The sequence below is a fragment of the Elgaria multicarinata genome, chromosome 8 (assembly GCF_023053635.1).
Source record: "Elgaria multicarinata webbii isolate HBS135686 ecotype San Diego chromosome 8, rElgMul1.1.pri, whole genome shotgun sequence".
Classification (NCBI taxonomy): Eukaryota; Metazoa; Chordata; class Lepidosauria; order Squamata; family Anguidae; genus Elgaria; species Elgaria multicarinata.
This window is the reverse complement of record NC_086178.1, coordinates 52,261,267-52,278,965: the sequence shown is the minus strand read 5'-3', so window position 1 is coordinate 52,278,965 and position 17,699 is coordinate 52,261,267. Positions and strand designations below refer to the sequence as shown.

The 17,699-nt window shown below is 41.0% G+C and overlaps 1 protein-coding gene across 11 annotated transcripts in view; it reads right to left on the bottom strand.

The window, feature by feature from the left end:
- KIF1A (kinesin family member 1A) overlaps positions 1-17,699 on the bottom strand; it is a 117,951-nt gene that overhangs the window by 90,571 nt on the left and 9,681 nt on the right. For all 11 annotated transcript variants that reach the window (XM_063132379.1, XM_063132381.1, XM_063132382.1 and 8 more), the window contains exon 2: positions 1,548-1,624. In XM_063132379.1, coding sequence (XP_062988449.1) covers positions 1,548-1,624 — 77 coding nt within the window. The remainder of the gene's footprint in view (positions 1-1,547; positions 1,625-17,699) is intronic.

Here is a 17,699-nt window from a genome sequence, read left to right as displayed (position 1 = left end):
CCTTGTGTAATTGATAGAGTCCTGGGCTTAACCACAGACTTAGTAATAGAGGAATGCTGTGATGCACTTAGGGGACCTCATGCTCAAGGCCCAATCCTTTATTGTATAACCCTAAGGGCTATTTGTGTTGGCAGCCACCTTCTAACAGGCTCCAAGGTACTGCCTTCCAAGGCTGGGGAGAAATGATTTGAGTAGATCATCCTCTACTAAAAGTCTCCAAATTGTCAAAAGATCTGCATACCTACACTGGTGTTCAAGGAATTAATGCATACAAACCACAAGGGGATTCTGTGAATATTGCTGGAACCGCATGGTTTACATAAATGGCATATCTGCAGGGAATAGCCTCCAGGCAGTTACATTGTAAGTGACCCATACCAACCATTTGCATGTATGGATCAGGCCTGTGAAATACACCATGAAATGTACTCTTAAGACCACAGCAGCTTTTTAGGAGAGAATTTCATCAGTTTTTCTCTACCTTGTAAATCTATATCAACATGGGAATGGCTGGGAGATGCCAGCCTAAAGACAGCAAATGCAGCTAAGAGGAGGAGAGCTATCTCTAAGCTATCATCCAGGACAGCAGTTCCTTAATACTTAGCTTCCCTCCCCTGTTATGAAAAAGTCTGGCTGTATCCATTATCAGTGCCAAGCTGAGTTGTAGGAGATGGTTAGAGCTGGCTGGCCAATCAAAATGTATTGGGTATCGAAAAAGGAAGGCTTCGTTTTACATCCTTAGATCAACCTTCTCCAGCCTGGTGCCCTCCAGATGTTTTGGACTACATCTCCCAGGCTTCATGATCATTATCCATGTTGGCTTGGACTAATGGTAGTTAAAGACCAAAACATCTGGAGGGCATAGGCTAGGGAAGGATGCCCTAGATCCTTAGATGTGAAGAAAGGCTATAGGTTTATATCAGACTTTTCCAATCTGGTGCCCTCCAGATGTGTAGGACTACAACTTCCAGCATCCCCTATCATAGAATAGTAGCGCTGAAAGGCCCCTATAAGGCCCCTAGCCAGCCATGCCTTGATTAATTATTCACCAGTTGTAGTCCAGATTGGGGAAGCCTGGTCTATATTCAGTTGGACCAATGTTACATGACGACCCTCAGGAAGATCTTTCATCTATCATGACTGAAATGAATAATTAAGGCATTTGAATCTTACTGAAGTGGCTTTGATACTTTTGAAGGTATCTTAATTAATACTTCCAATACTGTGCTCAAGAACCCTTCACAGTCTTTGAGAGTATATTAGCGGTGAGGAGCTAGTACAAGGGCCCACAAACCCATCTGGACAAATACATCAGAGCAGCTGAGTCACAGTATCTCAGCTATTTGCCCATGAATTGCTTGTGGTTACTTCTCAAAATTATTTCCTGTTTCAAATCATGTACTAAATAATTGCTTTGATTTATTTTTAGCCAAATATTCATTTGGGAGCATCTCACTATAGATTCAGAATTCAAGCCCAGTACTAAGCCAAAAACAAGAGACCACCAAAGCAAATGCATCTCCATTTGTGACCTTGTGCTTACTTACTGTTGTGTGAGACCAATAGGAATAGTCAAAGTTGAAACTTTTTGGTGTCTCCTTGGGCTGCTTTGGATTAATGATAGCTAGGAGAAACAGGAAGAAAAAAACATGATGTGACATGAACATTTCCATGTTGCAATTGTGAGATCATTTCCTTGAAGCATGCAAATGCATGAAGCCATTCAGCCCACAGATTCGGAACACACATTCTGCCAGTGATCATTACTGGGACGCTCACACTCCATGTAAACCCACCATAGGGAGTCCTTTGTAACATGTGAACCAGCCAACTGTTTCTCCGATTTAGGGTGGCCTCTCATCCATTGCCCCAATAGAAGAAATGTGTTACCAAAAAAGAGGAGAGAAGAGGATACCAATATGCAGGGCCAGCTCTACCTTTAGGCAGGATGAGGCAGCTACCTCAGGCGGCAGATGCTAGGAGACAGCAGAAAGGTTCAAGGAGAGAACTGTGTGCCTTGCAACCTACTCTGCACCCCTTAAGTTAACCTGCTGCCTTCAAGTTCAGTGGAGAACATTGTCCCATCAGTAGTGTGGGACAATGTCCCATCAGTAGTGTTGAACAGTACTGTTCAATTAATAGATTCATCTGCCAATCCAATCAGCTTTTGTACATGGAACAGGAGGGGGCGCCATCTTCTCCTTTGCCTCAGGCAAGCAAAATGTCTTGGGCCGGCCCCTACCAATATGCATAACATTTACCTATGCTAATTTATATATAGATATGCCAACTTAGAAATAATTACTATAGGCTAAACAGAAATACAATACATCCCACCATAGTGGGGAAAACTGACTAAGTAACCTGTCTGCCTATTGCTGTCCAGGTGCTAAGTGTTCACGAACAACTTCAAGGCCACTGCTGCTCTCCCTGCTTATATAAAAGCATTTCATATTTGATTATTTGATTAATTTTTCAGTCCAACAAAGCCTGCAAGATAGTTTAAAACCATCCATCATAAAATAACTAAAATCAATTTAAGCAGACCTATTTGGGAATAACCCCCACTGAAGACAGTAGGACTTACTTCTAAATAAGCATGCACAACATCAGACAGTTAAACATGCTATAGCTGCTGAATTATGTTTAATTGTTCAGCTAAAGCTTCAAAACTCAAAACAGGCATCTTAAGCTTTCATGTAACATTTCAATTAAAAATATTGTTTTTAATCAGAATATCAACACTACCAACTGACTTGATTTGCACGTAACATAAGATACCAGCAATTGGCTTGTATCATGGAAAACATGTTATTGTAATATAGGTACTGTGGGAGCATATATACATTATATTTTTATGTATGTATGTATTATTTATTTCATTTTTATACCACCCAATAGCAGAAGCTCTCTGGGCAGTTAACAAAATAAAAATAATTCACAAAAATGCTTTCTGTACATATATATAAAAAGAGAAAGAAGTCTATCACTTTAAAGGCAGCAATGTAAATCCTAAGGTAGCCAATACAGGTACTTTCAGCATGCACACCCAGCACCATGGGAGCAACTTTAGCACAGTGCAATCCCACACTGCAGGGATGTGGGTGAGAATCATGAGATGACACAGATGAGGCTGATGGCACAGGCCTTTAAGGTGCCAATTATGTGGGGAAATCCCACATTTTCCCATGTGTACACGCACTCACACCCATGTAGTACGAGATCAAACTATGCTGCAGATGCTCCTCCAAATACATGACATTGGGATCATGTATTTATTTTTATTTAAATGATTTAGATGCTGTTTTTTCCCACGCTCAAAACGCCTTACATAAAATCAAAACATAACAAGCCTAAAATAACAATTTTTAAAAAATTAAAACAGTATCCACCACTGAGCTAAATCATAGCCGACAAATTATTCAGCAGCCAAATGCTTTCCAGAATAGAAAGATTTTACAGTCATTATGAAAAGCAGCAGCTCCTGACCTTATATGAGGTTATTCCACAACCTTGGGGCATAGTGTAAACTATGATCTTTTAGATTATAAGCCAGAGGGCAGCACTTCAATGTAGGCACTATATTATTATTATTATTATTATTATTATTATTATTATTATTATTATTCATGCACATTAGAGTTAGCTTGTTTCTGTGCACTGCTCCCTATCTCACAGAGAGGTGTATTTATGGAGAAGAGTAGATTTATCCATCTGTAATTAACATGTCCATTTACAGAATTAGTGAAAAATAGCTAAAGGTCTTGTTTTTGCTGGTGCGCTATGCAGAGGGGAAATGGGCCCAAAGCATTCATGCAGTGCTGCCCTAGTAGAAAGATGTGGAATGAATGTGCAGCAGAGCTTTGCCTTTTCTAGCAGGAAATCCTAACCAGTGTTAAAATGAGGCCACTCCACTCACTTAGCCCACAGAAGGACCATTAACACTGAGCTTTGATGTAAGGGACTCAGAGGTGATTGCTAAACGTAGCTGACAACAGACACAGGGAGGTCAGTGGATATGTGCATCAATTACTTCGGTTAGCTACAGACAGAGCTATGACGAGTCTCCCAAACACGTCAGAAGCAGGAAATGGCAGAGTGTCCTTAATGTAAGCCACTCACCCTTAATCTTCTGCTGGAATGCTATCATCATGTACAAGCCCACACCAACTGGCTAACTGTCCGCCTTTAACACTTCCTCATAGAAGAAGTTATGAGGGGACTCTGTTCCCCTCACCGATAATTCTTTCCATTCGCTCTCCAAAATACCTGTATTTTCAGCTGCAGTCCTCTCTCTCTCTGTCTCTCTCTGTCTGGGTTCACACAATCGGATAAGGAAAATAATCCACCGTAGTTTATTTTCCCACCCCACCTGTGACAGTTGTGCACTGCATCATCACCCTCATTGGGTGTGGTTTGTTGTGTCGTCTAAACCCAGTAAAGATACATGGTGGGGGTGGGTTACAAACCACCCCACAAACCTAGAGCAAGCCATGGGTTGTGGTGTAATTTGTAATCCGACCCACCACACACCCTCACTGGGTTTTGGTGACACAACAAAATGTACCTGGCAAGGGTAATTATGGTAATGACGCAACATTGATTGTGCGATCTCTCTCTCTCTCCTCTTTCTATGGAGTTTTAACTATTTATTATTGTTCCAAATAAATAGTTGTAGTTGTTCCTTTTTCCTGGTTTTATGGCTTGTGGGGGGAAGAAGAGTGTGTGTGTTTTTTGTTTGTTTTTTACTATCTGATAACAAATTGATAGGTTTCTGCAGTGTGTGTGTGTGTGTGTGTGTGTGTGTGTGTAATATTAATGACAGAAAGAAATTACTTCCATTTGCTAGAACAGTAGGTATGTTGCTCTCTTGTATTAAAAGGGCTAAGCAAAATAGGGATCTTGGCTTGTTTCTAGGATGAGATAGTTAATACAAAATAACTAGCTATTGCAGATCAGTGGTTTTGAAGTTCTGTATCTTTGTGAATAACAGATAGGGGTTTGGGGGGAAAGGGTAGGAAATATTGTGTATTCTGTGTGCATATGGTCCTAGGTTCAATCCACAGTATCTCCAGTTAAAGGGTCTTAAATAGAAAACCTGGGGAAGCCAGTTAGGAATAGGTTAATTACTGTGAAACATCTCCGTGTAGGAGTCTGGATAACGTTCTATCTATGGCTTGTAATTTTTGTACATTGCTGGAGATTCAGCTATTGGGCATTATAGAAATGAAATGAAATGAAATAATAACCTGCCCAGCCCTTTGATTCTAGAAGCAATTATAAGGATCAACAAAGCCAATAACTGGATTTTGGTTGAGAGTCATTGAAGCACTTGAAATTTGCCTAGAAACGCAACATATACCCTCTTTGAAATTCTGTACCATATTTTTCCTCTGATTTTGAGAATGTTACCATGGCAATCCAAGAACCGAGACTGGCTTGCTCTGTTATTCCTCTTTTAATTGTTTACTGCATTTTAAAATAAGAGAGGCACAGCAAACAGAGGCACACGCACAGAATAATGGCAAGGCTAAAAATAACAATTCCATAATTTTAAGCGTCATTCAAATGACCTTTCAGAAAAAGAAGACAGTGCTGAGTAAAGAATTACATTCTTAACAGGCAGCTGATGTACTATTCAAATTAGAAGAGTTTTAATCAAGCAGGCTCAGCTGTGCCAAGAGGAGGTTAATTCTTAGGCAAGGGAAGCCAAAAAACAAAAAAAAACACTCTAAATGATGCAGAGGGTGGCATGCAAGGGTGGCAACAACTGAGAGCAAAAGACGGTTGTGTTATTGTCCCATTCGAGACAACAGGAAGGGTTTGTGACATGCTAGAACTGCACTCCGCAGGAATTATTATGGACAGGCTAGCAGCTAAAACATTGGTAGCACTACCTCTTCACAGTTCAAGCTCCCATTTCCCCAGACAAATCTCCAACACCTGGGCCAGATACAGCCTTTCCTCCTCTTTATCTTGTCCATCCCTAGGAGATAGCATCCTCAAAGCCAACAGAGCAAAAATGGTCCTCTTGTTTTATATATACACCCCTAGCAGCTAAATCAATACCAATCTGATATATAGAAACTAGGGAGATAACGATAGCCCTCAACTCCCCGCTAACACCATTCGGATAGGCACAAACAAGCCAGTAACTAGTTGCCTCATATAAGTTAACACAAGCCAGCTTTCTCCTGACTTGGAATGATATACATCAGAAATGCAGAACCTCTGTATTTCCAGTGGTGGACGGGGCTGGAAGCCAAGGAAGTGGGGCCAAAATACCAAAAATACCAGCATATTTTAGCTTAAAGCTCTTACTGCCAGTAACTGGACTCTAGGGGAGGCCATTCAACATTTTTGAATGGGGGAAAACAGCAATGCCAGGACACCACCAAATGATTAGTGGTTGGGGGGAAAACAGGGTTTTGGGAACCTTTGCAGAGCTGGATTGGGTCCCTGGGCCTGAGGCTCTGGACCCATGATGTACATGCTTCTGAAGAGGCCACGTTACCCACAAGAAAGCTGCATAGGAATTTATGTTGTATGAAGTGTTAATGAAGGTTCTGTTTCCATACCTTGGCCAAGATCTGAGAGCAACTAAATTATAACTTGAAATAATAGAGAAGTCTTTCACAGGTTGTGTAGTGGTTTGGAGTCAAAAAGATATGGGAACTCCAGGAAGATGGATTTAGGACTTGAGTGGCTGTATCTAGACTGTCGTTTGAGACAAATGTTGGGGCATATGGCTGCTATTTCAAATTAACTCCGGCAGCGGGTTTCCCCCATGTTTGTGCAAAGGGTTACCATTTGCTGAACCTGACAACACGTCACCACATAAGCTTGATGGATATGTGGCAGCAAGCACCCACTCCATAAGAGAGGAGCCAATGGCACAAGTGAATTTTAAATGACTGTTGTTTACAGGGCTGGCATCAAGGGTAGGTATGGTCAGACCTCTGCCAAGGGCTCACATCTCAGCAGGGGTCCACTACCAAATCCTTGGACTCACTCTGCCTCTTCACCATTGCCACCTACTTGTTCACCTGCCTCCTGCTCTGGCCCAGGTAAATGTGGTGATGAGAAGAACAGCAGATGCTCCTGCCTACGTGCTCACTGGCTCTGTGCCTGTCAAACAAGCAAGTTGTAGGTATGATGATAAAAGGGATGAGGAGCACCTGATGACAATGGTGGTGAGAAGGTAGACTTACTGGGGAGGGAGCACTAACGTTGTCTTGCCCAAGGGCCCTGAAAAATTTAGAGCTGACAGTGGCTGCTTGCCCCAGAGTTTGTCTCTATTGGCCATCATTGTCTCGGATTTCAGAGGTGCCCAGTACACAACATTATTGACAATGACAAAATTCTCACAAGTGATATTCAATTTTTTAAAAATCAGTCAGCGCAGTGTGTGCCTTTTTTTGGCATGTGTCATTGAGAATAAGGCTATTAACATCCTGATGATTATATGAGAACTCCAGTATCCTGCTTGTGGGTTTCCCGTGGGCAGCTGGTTGGCCATTGTGTGAACAGAATGCTGGACTAGATGGAACCTCGATCTGATCCAGCATGGCTTTTCTTATATTCTTAACGCAGTGAGTCTTTATGCAATAGTGCTCGGGGAAGACAAAAGTAATTAAGATGCCATTCCAAATTTTACTCTGATGGGAGAGAGGAGTGCTTTTAAGAACCCACTTCCAATGTCTCTTACAGCTCAATAAATAATATGCATATAAAAACCTGCATTATTTGCAAGTTGTTTGCATCACACAATGATAACTCATGGTATACAGAATATATGGGACACACCAAAGAGGTTGGCCATATACAAAAGTTCGTATGTAATGAGTCACTTAATTTCTTGCACATCTGCCCTGGATAAAGTGGTCTCCTTCATGCATGCAGCAGTTCTAGAGAATTAACTATACCTATAACAATATGTTCTGTAAAGGCCAGAGGGAATGAACCAAACAAAACTCTTTTCTGACAAAACTCTTGTCATTGTTCATCCCTGGGTCCTAAATTAATGATAAGCTTTCCCATAATGAGTGGCAGTTGCTACGGAAACTGCCTAGGGGTATCATGTTGGTGAATGTACCCATCACAGCAAAAGCAGTGCAAACCAAGTAATAACTGGATAGCATACAAGCCAATGCAGAAAGAAAAACACAGTGACGTCTTTACCAGATCAAATAACATTCAAAATGCTAGATGTGAACTTTTGAGTTACACTCCTTTCTAGCTTGAAAAACAAACTCATGACTTTACATTTCTTCTGACTAGTGTTTTTCCCCCTATGTATCTGACAGTCAGTGCTATAAACAGTTTCCTAGTGTTACTATCGTTCTCTCAGGCTTTTAAATGTATTATTAAAACATCATGTTATTACATTTTCTATATGATATCTTGTTTCTTATAAACTGCCCTGGAAACTTTGTGGATTAGCAGTATGTATCTCTTAGAAACAAACAAAGTAAACTACTGAGGATCAAGGACATGTTACATCAAGACATCACATAGGGATGCACACAAATTTTATTTCAGTTCATTAAGTGACAGGACTTGCCCTGTTCGCAACCCCAAATGCCAAGGGGAGCGCATTTCTCAGCCAAAGCGTGTATATTCCCGAGCTTGCGGTCATGTTTGAACAATGCACTTGCTAGAAAAATATGCACTTTTTAAAACATGCATTTGGGTGCTTGCTTCAAAAAAAGCATGAGCACTGCTGATTCTCCCATCCCTAATCACACTCACACATACATACATACATACATACATACACACACACACACACACACACACACACACACACGGCAGCCCGGCTCCTCAACAAACTAGATAGCTATTTTAAGCTGGAAGATAGCTCATATCTAAGGTCTTGCAAGCAGACCTGTCAAGATGTCAGATTTGAACTATATCTAGCTGCTGAAGTTAGTGAATTTCTTTAGCTTTCTTTCACTATCTGTGCCACAATCATCTAAGATAGGGGAGGCTAAGAAGCAGATCTCCGCCCAAAGCCATACATTAGCATCATGTTTTACAGGGAACTGAACCTACATTTGCTACATCCATAGCCATTAACAAAGCTATTATGCCATATTACGCGAACAGGGGATGCATTGATTAGACTGTACAGAACTATAAGTTTCAATCACTATTCAACTTTCAAGCAAGTCAATATGAAACATCTTAAATGTTTTTGATTTTTGAACGCTAAGAATATTATTTGAATGAATTTTGACAAATATCTTTAAAAATCCACTCTGGTCTTAGGGCTTCTCCACATTTAGCAAGAATCCTACAGCCTTACTGGGGCTCTGCCTTCCAGAGTGTTTGGCGGGTTTAAGGATTAGCACAATACATAGAACCATAGAATCATAGAATAGCAGAGTTGGAAGGGGCCTACAAGGCCATCGAGTCCAACCCCCTGCTCAATGCAGGAATCCACCCTAAAGCATCACTGACAGATGGTTGTCCAGCTGCCTCTTGAATGCCTCTAGTGTGGGAGAGCCCACAACCTCCCTAGGTGCTTTCCCCCGCCCTTGTTTTTGCCATTTCCTTCCCACATGTTTCAATTATACCACCAGTAGATGGCACTGTTTTATCTCGATATATTACAGCATTTTCAGGGTTTTATATAATGGCAGAATCCCTCTTGAAAACAGCGGGAGACAACATCATGAAAAGGACTCTCAAATTTCTGTGAGTGACCAATCACGAGCGTGCAATAAATCACTTGTGTGGAGAACCTCTCAGTCTTTTTTCATTCCTTATGGCACTGAAAGCAAGAAGGGCAAGGACTTCCAGATTTGGGGAGAAGCTTATGTCTATCTTGTTTGGATTCCCAAAAGTTACCATATACAGAGGGAGGTTAGGCTGAAAGACAGTAAAAGATTGGTCAATATCTTTAGAGCTCCTCACATGCTTCTCTGTGTCACAGCTCATTCTACTGGTGCCATAGCAGATGCAGTTCTCAGTTTGGCACAGATTTATCTTAGCTGGAGGTCCCTTGGTGACAGATCACACTGGACTTTTGCCTATCAAATACATGAACCCAGAAAAATGCACACTTTCCTTCTCCTGTACTTTGGAGAAATTAACAGGATTCCCATCAAGAGCTAACAGGTATTTTATTTTTAAGAGCAAATCTAAAAATGACCAGAAGTGGATGATGCCACCGTTTCTTTATCAGAGATGTTACAATTAATGTCTCTGTTCTCATCTTTCTTTGTCTATTGCCACAGTCCCTTGAGATTCCATCCAGCCTTGCTCCTCTTTTGCAGTTCTATGGCAAAAGTGCAAGCTGAAATACAGCTATCAAATACTGGCATCTCCTGTGAATTTGCTCAACCTTCTTTAAAAGCCCTCACAACACCTTGTGCCACTGAATTGCATACATCTGTTGTTTTTACTTGTCCTGAATCTGCTGTTCCCTTTTATTTGATGACACCCTTCCCCAAAGAATATTCTAGTGTTGAAAGAATGAGTGTGCTCATAATTTCTTACACTTCTATAATTATCTCATTTAGTTATATTTTCTTCCTAACCTTAAAAAGAGAAGCTCCAGCTGTTTAAGCCTTTCTTCTATAACAAAGATCTTAACAGTTTTTTTGAGGAAAGAAAAACAGGCAGAAATGGTGAGAAAGTATGGGAGGGTTACCCTACCCTGTGCCTGCTTACCCTACCCTGTGCCTGTTTGCATTCTCTTCCCCTCCTTATTGTTTTACTAGGATTTTATTAGATTGTAAGCCTATGCGGCAGAGTCTTGCTATTTACTGTTTTACTCTGTACAGCACCATGTACATTGATGGTGCTATATAAATAAATAAATAATAATAATAATAATAATAATAATAATAATAATAAACTGAACACAACAACATCTGAACTCCCAATAAAATTCCATGAATAAGTCATGGCATTTGCACAATGTAAGCACCCTCAATCTTTCTCATTGCTTGAGTTGCCCTCTGTCACTTCTTCTTCAGCTCTACTACATCCTTTTGAAGATAGGGTAAAAAAAAACTTACTTGCTGGGATCCTGAGAATACTACAACTATTTCCAATGAGCCAAAGGGGGGTTCAGGCTTGTGTTTCTCAAACACCAGTTCCTGATTCTGCAGCGCAAGGTCTGACAAAAGTTTCAAAAGAAGCTTGAGATGTGGCAAGTGGGTCTACAGTTCAAAGAAAAAAAAACCCACAAGGAATGCCCAATCCCATGGATAAACCTGAAGTCGCTCACTAGGCCTCTGCCGCTGTTCTAAATGTGAATTATATAATGATGTCATGATCTTTGCTATTTTATTTTCAGTGCCTTTCATAATCATTCCCAACATTTAATTTTCCCCCTTTTCCAAAGTATATGAGCTCACATAGTGAGTTTTCGACTATCTGATTGCAAGGTCTCTTTCCTGGCTGATTGTAGCCAATCAGACTGAATCAATGTAGATGATGATGATGATGTTTATATCCCACCTTTTTTCCTCAAATGAACCTAAGGTGGCATACAACCTCCTCCTCCTCTCCATTTTATCCTCACAACAACAACCCTGTGAGGTAGGTTAGGCTGAGAGTTTGTGACTGGCCCAAGTGGTTTCCATGGCCGAGTGGGGACTAGAACCCAGATCTCCCAACTCCCAGTGCAACACCTTATCCACTACGCCACACCGGCTCTCACCAGCACTTGTACACTAAATCTTGGATGGAAAATCAATGACGTATTTGGAGAATGGGATTCTGAGCACCACTCTTGATAGCACTGGTTCAGCAAACACTGTTGCCTGTGGTGTAGATCGTTTAGGACAAGCAAGTGGCCAGCATGGGAAGAGATCGCAGAGTGAGAGTGCAATGGGGAAATTAGGGATGGACTGGATGCATGACCGTAAAACAAGGATGGGAACTTGAGGTCCTCCAGATGGCTTGGCCTATGACTTGCATCAGCCATTGTCAGCATAGCCTATTTATTTATTTATTTATTTATTTATTTATTTATTTATTTATTAAATTTATATACTGCCCCATAGCCGAAGCTCTCTGGGCAGTTTACAAAAGTTAAAACAGTGAACATTTAAAAGTATACAAATTTAAAACCATCAAAGATATAAAAAGAACAGTGTAAAACAGTATTCATTTTAAACAACGACAGTTCTGGGGTCCATTAAAAAACAAACAAACTTAGCATATGTTGTTAAATGCTGTTAAATGCCAAGAGAAAGGTCTTGACCTGACCAATGGCGGGGGATGATGAGAGTTGTTGGCCAAAACATCTGGAGGGTTGCATGTTGCCCATCCTTGCCATATTCCTTCAATCTATCATATGCATGATGCCCTAATAAAGGCTAGATGATAGCTGGTACTTTCCGAGGCTTTGTCTGAACATCAGACTTTCTGCACAGTTATCTTAAAGATCATTTTCAAAAATAGCAACGGTGATGTGTACAGACAAATACACAAAGAGGAATATATGCAGAGGACATCAGGATGGAGAAACCAAGAGAGCCAGGAAAGGAAAGTCAGAAACAGCCTCTGATTATTGCAGTCCCAGAATTAGCATGAAGGGGCTCAGCTGTTTCCACAAAGCAGCCGCCAGCTCTCTTTGATTGAAGCAGTGGGAAACAGTACATGCATACAACAAATCTGGTAATTACCAAAATGTCAGCAATTGTGCACTTTATGCAGATGGACTCCAGAAGAGCCTCCCAGAGAGATATTTCAAGATAGCCCATCATTTTGAGCTAACATAAAGGAACCGATCCACCCACAACACACACACACACACACACACACACACACACACACACACACACACACAGAGGTAAGCCACAACAACGTCACTCCCTCCAGTAGTGAACTCAGATGTTGAGCAGCAACAGGATTGAAGCCAAAATGGAGCCAAAGATGGAACCATCAACATCTTCCAGGGAACTGTGAGGTTTGCAGAAATACACTCTTTAAAACAACTAAGGGGGCAACACACACAACCCAAAGTCCAGTGAGAATTGAACATGCTTAGCAGCCAAAAAAAGGTAAAACGGCAGTTGGAAACCAAAAAGAGAAAAATTGGGGCTAGGGAGTGAAATGCCTTGCTTAAAAGAAATGTCTGACTGGCCCTTGGTTTCCATAAACTGGAAATATCCCTAGTTTTATAGAAAGCCCCACTATCTCTGGATAAATGGTATAGAATCTTGTAACTCCCAAGCTATGAAAATGATATCAGGATTCAGAGAGGGTGGTGTTTTTTGTTAACTGTACTTCTAAAGAAGGAAACGCAGCAAGTGCTGTTTTCCTCACCTCTGTTCTCAGGCTCACCCCTTCTATATGCCTATGAAAAGTCCAGGGGCCCCTGTCTTCCTTTGCGTCTATTCACCCTACACATATGGGGAATCTCTGTATGTCTTTGGAAGTATGCTGCCTCTTGGCCATGGACGGTCCTAACAGGGTCTAATAGGTTGCTACATAAATTCCTGGAGAAGGCTATCAATGGCTACTAGTCCTGAGGGCTCTATCCTATCTCCAGTATCAGAGGTAAACCAGTTGTTGAGGAACATGGGCCAGAGGGTGCCATTGCACTCATGTCCTGCTTGAAGGTTTCCCGAGGGCAGCTGGTTGGCTACTGTGTGAACAGGATGCTCAACTAGATGGACCCTTGCTCTGATCCAGCATGGCTCTTCTTATGTTCTTACTTCAAACCTGTCTTAGGTTTTGAAACAAACCTAGCCGGGAACTGCTTTTCTCCCCCTCCCTCTCCCTGATAATTGCTGTAAACTGCACTCACACAATCCCATTGAAACAGAGCAGTTTTTAGCACCTCCTTAAAAGCTAAATTAGCAAACCATGGGGAGGGGGAGTGTCAGCATGTTTAGTATTTGATACATTGAAGGACTTTGTTGAGTCAGAGCTTACATTAATTTGGATTAACTTCAGCGTGGTGGGGACGATAAACATTTGTTCTTTGCCTGGGTATTCCTGAATCCTTAAATATCTCAAATTCATCAACGTTTATTAATTTGGACCATCCCACACTATTTTGTTATTTTTAAAAAATACATGTTGAAAGGCTTCTGCCAAGAGCTGCATTTTTAATACAGCAGCGCATATATTTTGGAAGCTAACTATATTCATCCCACTTACCATATACTCTACCCAAAGCAGTGGTGATGTGAACCGTCCAGAGAGCTTCGGCTATTGGGCGGTATAGAAATGCAATAAATAAATAAACCTGCATGCATTCAACTCGGTGTGTAGTTCACCAGAAATTAAGCCACAGTGACAGTGTAGCATGTAATAGGGCTGGAACTGTTGGACATGTATAGAGTGGAACATGGGAAGCTACTGTATACTGAGTCAGACCATTGGTCCATCTAGCCCAGTATTGTTGACACTGACCGGCAGTGGCTCTCCAGCGTTTCAGGCAGAGAAACCTGAACCACTGAGCTACAGCCCCTCCTGACTGATTGATTGATCGAAAGAAATGGGCCTGGACTACTTAAAGCCAGTTTTACAGCAACTATTGTTCAGAGGCATGCTGCCTTTGATCCTGGAAAAAATCTATAGCCATTGATAGCCTTATCCTAACATGGAGTTTGCCAGCCCAGCTGCTGACCTGTTTGTTGCTCTAGGCATCAATTGCAACTCTTGGGATGGTCATTTGGGGGGTTCAGGCACCTTCTATGCTGCAAGGCCTGGACTCTGGCCCTGAGGTCCAGATGTCAAAACCTGACTTCCCAAAGCTGAGGCACAAGTCTCAGGAAAAACTTTTATTGCAGTAATTCACTATAAGATTTAAAAGATTCACAGATAACAGATTGCAATATAGTTCCTTGACCAAAAACAGTTCATGACCATCACAACAAAAGTCCCAATCAGCCCTAGAATCAGCACACAGAATAAATCCATATTCTTTGGGTGTGGGGAAAATACTAACAGCAAATCTGTAGTCCTCATGATACAGAAATAAGGCCAGTCAGTGGCCCGGTATGCACATGACTACAACCCATAGTATGAAGCTGTTCACACAACAGAACAACCTAGATTAAGATCATCTTCTTGGCTCGCCGCTCTGATCATGTTACTCCACTTCTGAAATCTCTTCATTGGCTTCCAATTTACTTCAGAATCCAATATAAACTTCTTCTGTTGACCTTCAAAGCTTTTCATGGTCTAGCTCCTTCCTATCTCTCCTCTCTCATCTCACACTATTGCCCCGCTCGTGCTCTTCGTTCCTCTGATGCCATGTTTCTCACCTGCCCAAGGGTCTCTACTTCCCTTGCTCGGCTTTGTCCATTTTCTTCTGCTGCCCCTTACGCCTGGAACGCTCTTCCAGAACATCTGAGATCCACAAGTTCAATCGCAGCTTTTAAAGCTCAGCTGAAAACTTTTCTTTTTCCTAAAGCTTTTAAAACGTGATGTTGTTTGGACTCTATACTGTTAGTTTTACCCTACCCTGTGCCTGTTTACCCTACCCAGTGCCTGTTTGCATTCTCTTCCCCTCCTTATTGCTTTACTATGATTTTATTAGAATGTAAGCCTATGCGGCAGGGTCTTGCTATTTACTGTTTTACTCTGTACAGCACCATGTACATTGATGGTGCTATATAAATAAATAAATAAATAAATAAATATAATAATAATAATAATAATAATAATAATAATAATAATATGGGTTATTGTTGAATCGCGGCTTGTTCATGGTTAACAAACCATAATTTGTTAGTGTGGCTGGGTTCACACAACACAACATACAATTCAATGATAACCCACAATTCAACCCATATTCTGGGTTGTTATATGTGAACCAGGTTATATTCACATAAATACTTATACTGGGAAGAAGTATTGTGATATATTCTTCACTTATAATAAAATAATTAGATTTTCACTAGGGCAGCCTTCCTCAACCTGGTATCCTCCAGATATGTTGAATTACAACCCTTAGCGTCCCTCACTACTGGCCATGCTGATGGGGGCTTACGGGAGCTGAAGTCCAAATCTGGCAGGCACCACATTGGGGAAAGTTGTCCTGAGGTGCAACTCTTGTGCAGATGCCCCACTATCTCACAAAGCTTGGCGTAGAGGGCTGGGGGGAATTTGTATTAAATTGACTTGCATTAACATGGTGGAATGGCAAGAGTTAAGGTGTTACCAGTGGGTTGCCTGTTTTCTCTCTTTCCTATGGCCTAAAACTCTCTCTCTGATTTAATTAGTTCTCATTTGAGCATAGTTAGCAATGGCTGACTTGGTGGGGGCGAAAGTGTAAATTAGATGTTCTTTACTGCCTGATAGCAGAAGTACAAATTGTATCTCATACAAACCTCTACAACTGGCCTAGCTCTGTACATGTTGCTATAAGTGTGCTGTCTGATTACTGCCAATGGGTCTACTGGTATAGTTTTCCTTAAAGGGCTTACAACAGCCTTCTCCAATTGGGCAGCCACCAAATGTGACTACAATTCCCATCATCCCCAGCCAGCATGACCATTGGGGATTATGGGTGATGGTGGAAGTTGCTGCCCAACACATCTGGAAGGCAACACACTGGGAAAGGCTGGATTATTGTACAGAATTTGAAATAAGAATGTTATTGTTTCTTATTAAAAATTCAATCTATGCTTCAGCTACATTTTGGAAGTTATGAGATAGGAGGGAATGTTAAGTCCCCCATTTTTTCTGATGCATCCTCAAAAGGAAAGTCACAGATAAGATTTACAGGAGCCAATGCTTGGTCCAAATGGAATTATTGAGTTAATTAAAATCTCTTGTATCTGAGGCTAGAATGTTGTAAAAAAAATTCCCACTGATGAAGACCATGTGGGTCAAAACGTGTTTGGGATAATTGTATGTTTTATGTTTGTGGAGTATTTAGTTTGTATTTTAATTGTATGTATTTCTTAAAGGATTAAATGTTTATTTATTTATTTATTACATTTCTATACCGCCCAATAGCCGGAGCTCTCTGGGCAGTTCACAAAAATTAAAACCATTCAAAGTATAAAACAACAGTATAAAACCATAATATAAAATACAATATAAAAACTCAACCAGATAAAAACAGCAGCAATGCAAAATTACAAATTTAAAACACCATGTTAAAATGTATTTATAGATTGTTAAAATGTTGGGAGACTAAAAAGGTCTTCACCTGGTATTTACTTTACCAAGTGTTAATTAATATTTTTTATGGATAAATTATTTTATTTTAGTATGTATAGCTCCATTTGAACTTTGAACATTGTTTCATATCAGTTTTCTTAAACCCTTTTTGTTTTCTGGATTGATTTTGGTTTAAGACACCACTTTTTATAATATTGGCATTCCATCCACTTTTCTCCATTCCTGGCAACTTCCTGCTTCACTGCCAGAACTGAGAGAACTCCTCCCCTACGTGATCCTTTGGCTATTCAACTGAAACTGTCCACCAGCACTACCATCCACCCCTGGGCATGTAAATGATCATGTTTGGTTCTACCCAGTGGCTTTATAATTACCAACTCTTCTTTCCCACATGCAGTCTGCCAAGCCAGTGTGGTGTAGTGGCTAGAGTGTTGGGCTGGGAGTCAGGAGATCCGGGTTCTAGTCCCCACTCAACCATGAAGCTCACTGGCTTACTTTGGGCCAGTCACAGTCCAACCTACCTCACAGGATTATTGTTGTGAGGATAAAATGGAGAGGAGGCTGATTATGTAAACCGCCTTGGGTTCCTTGGA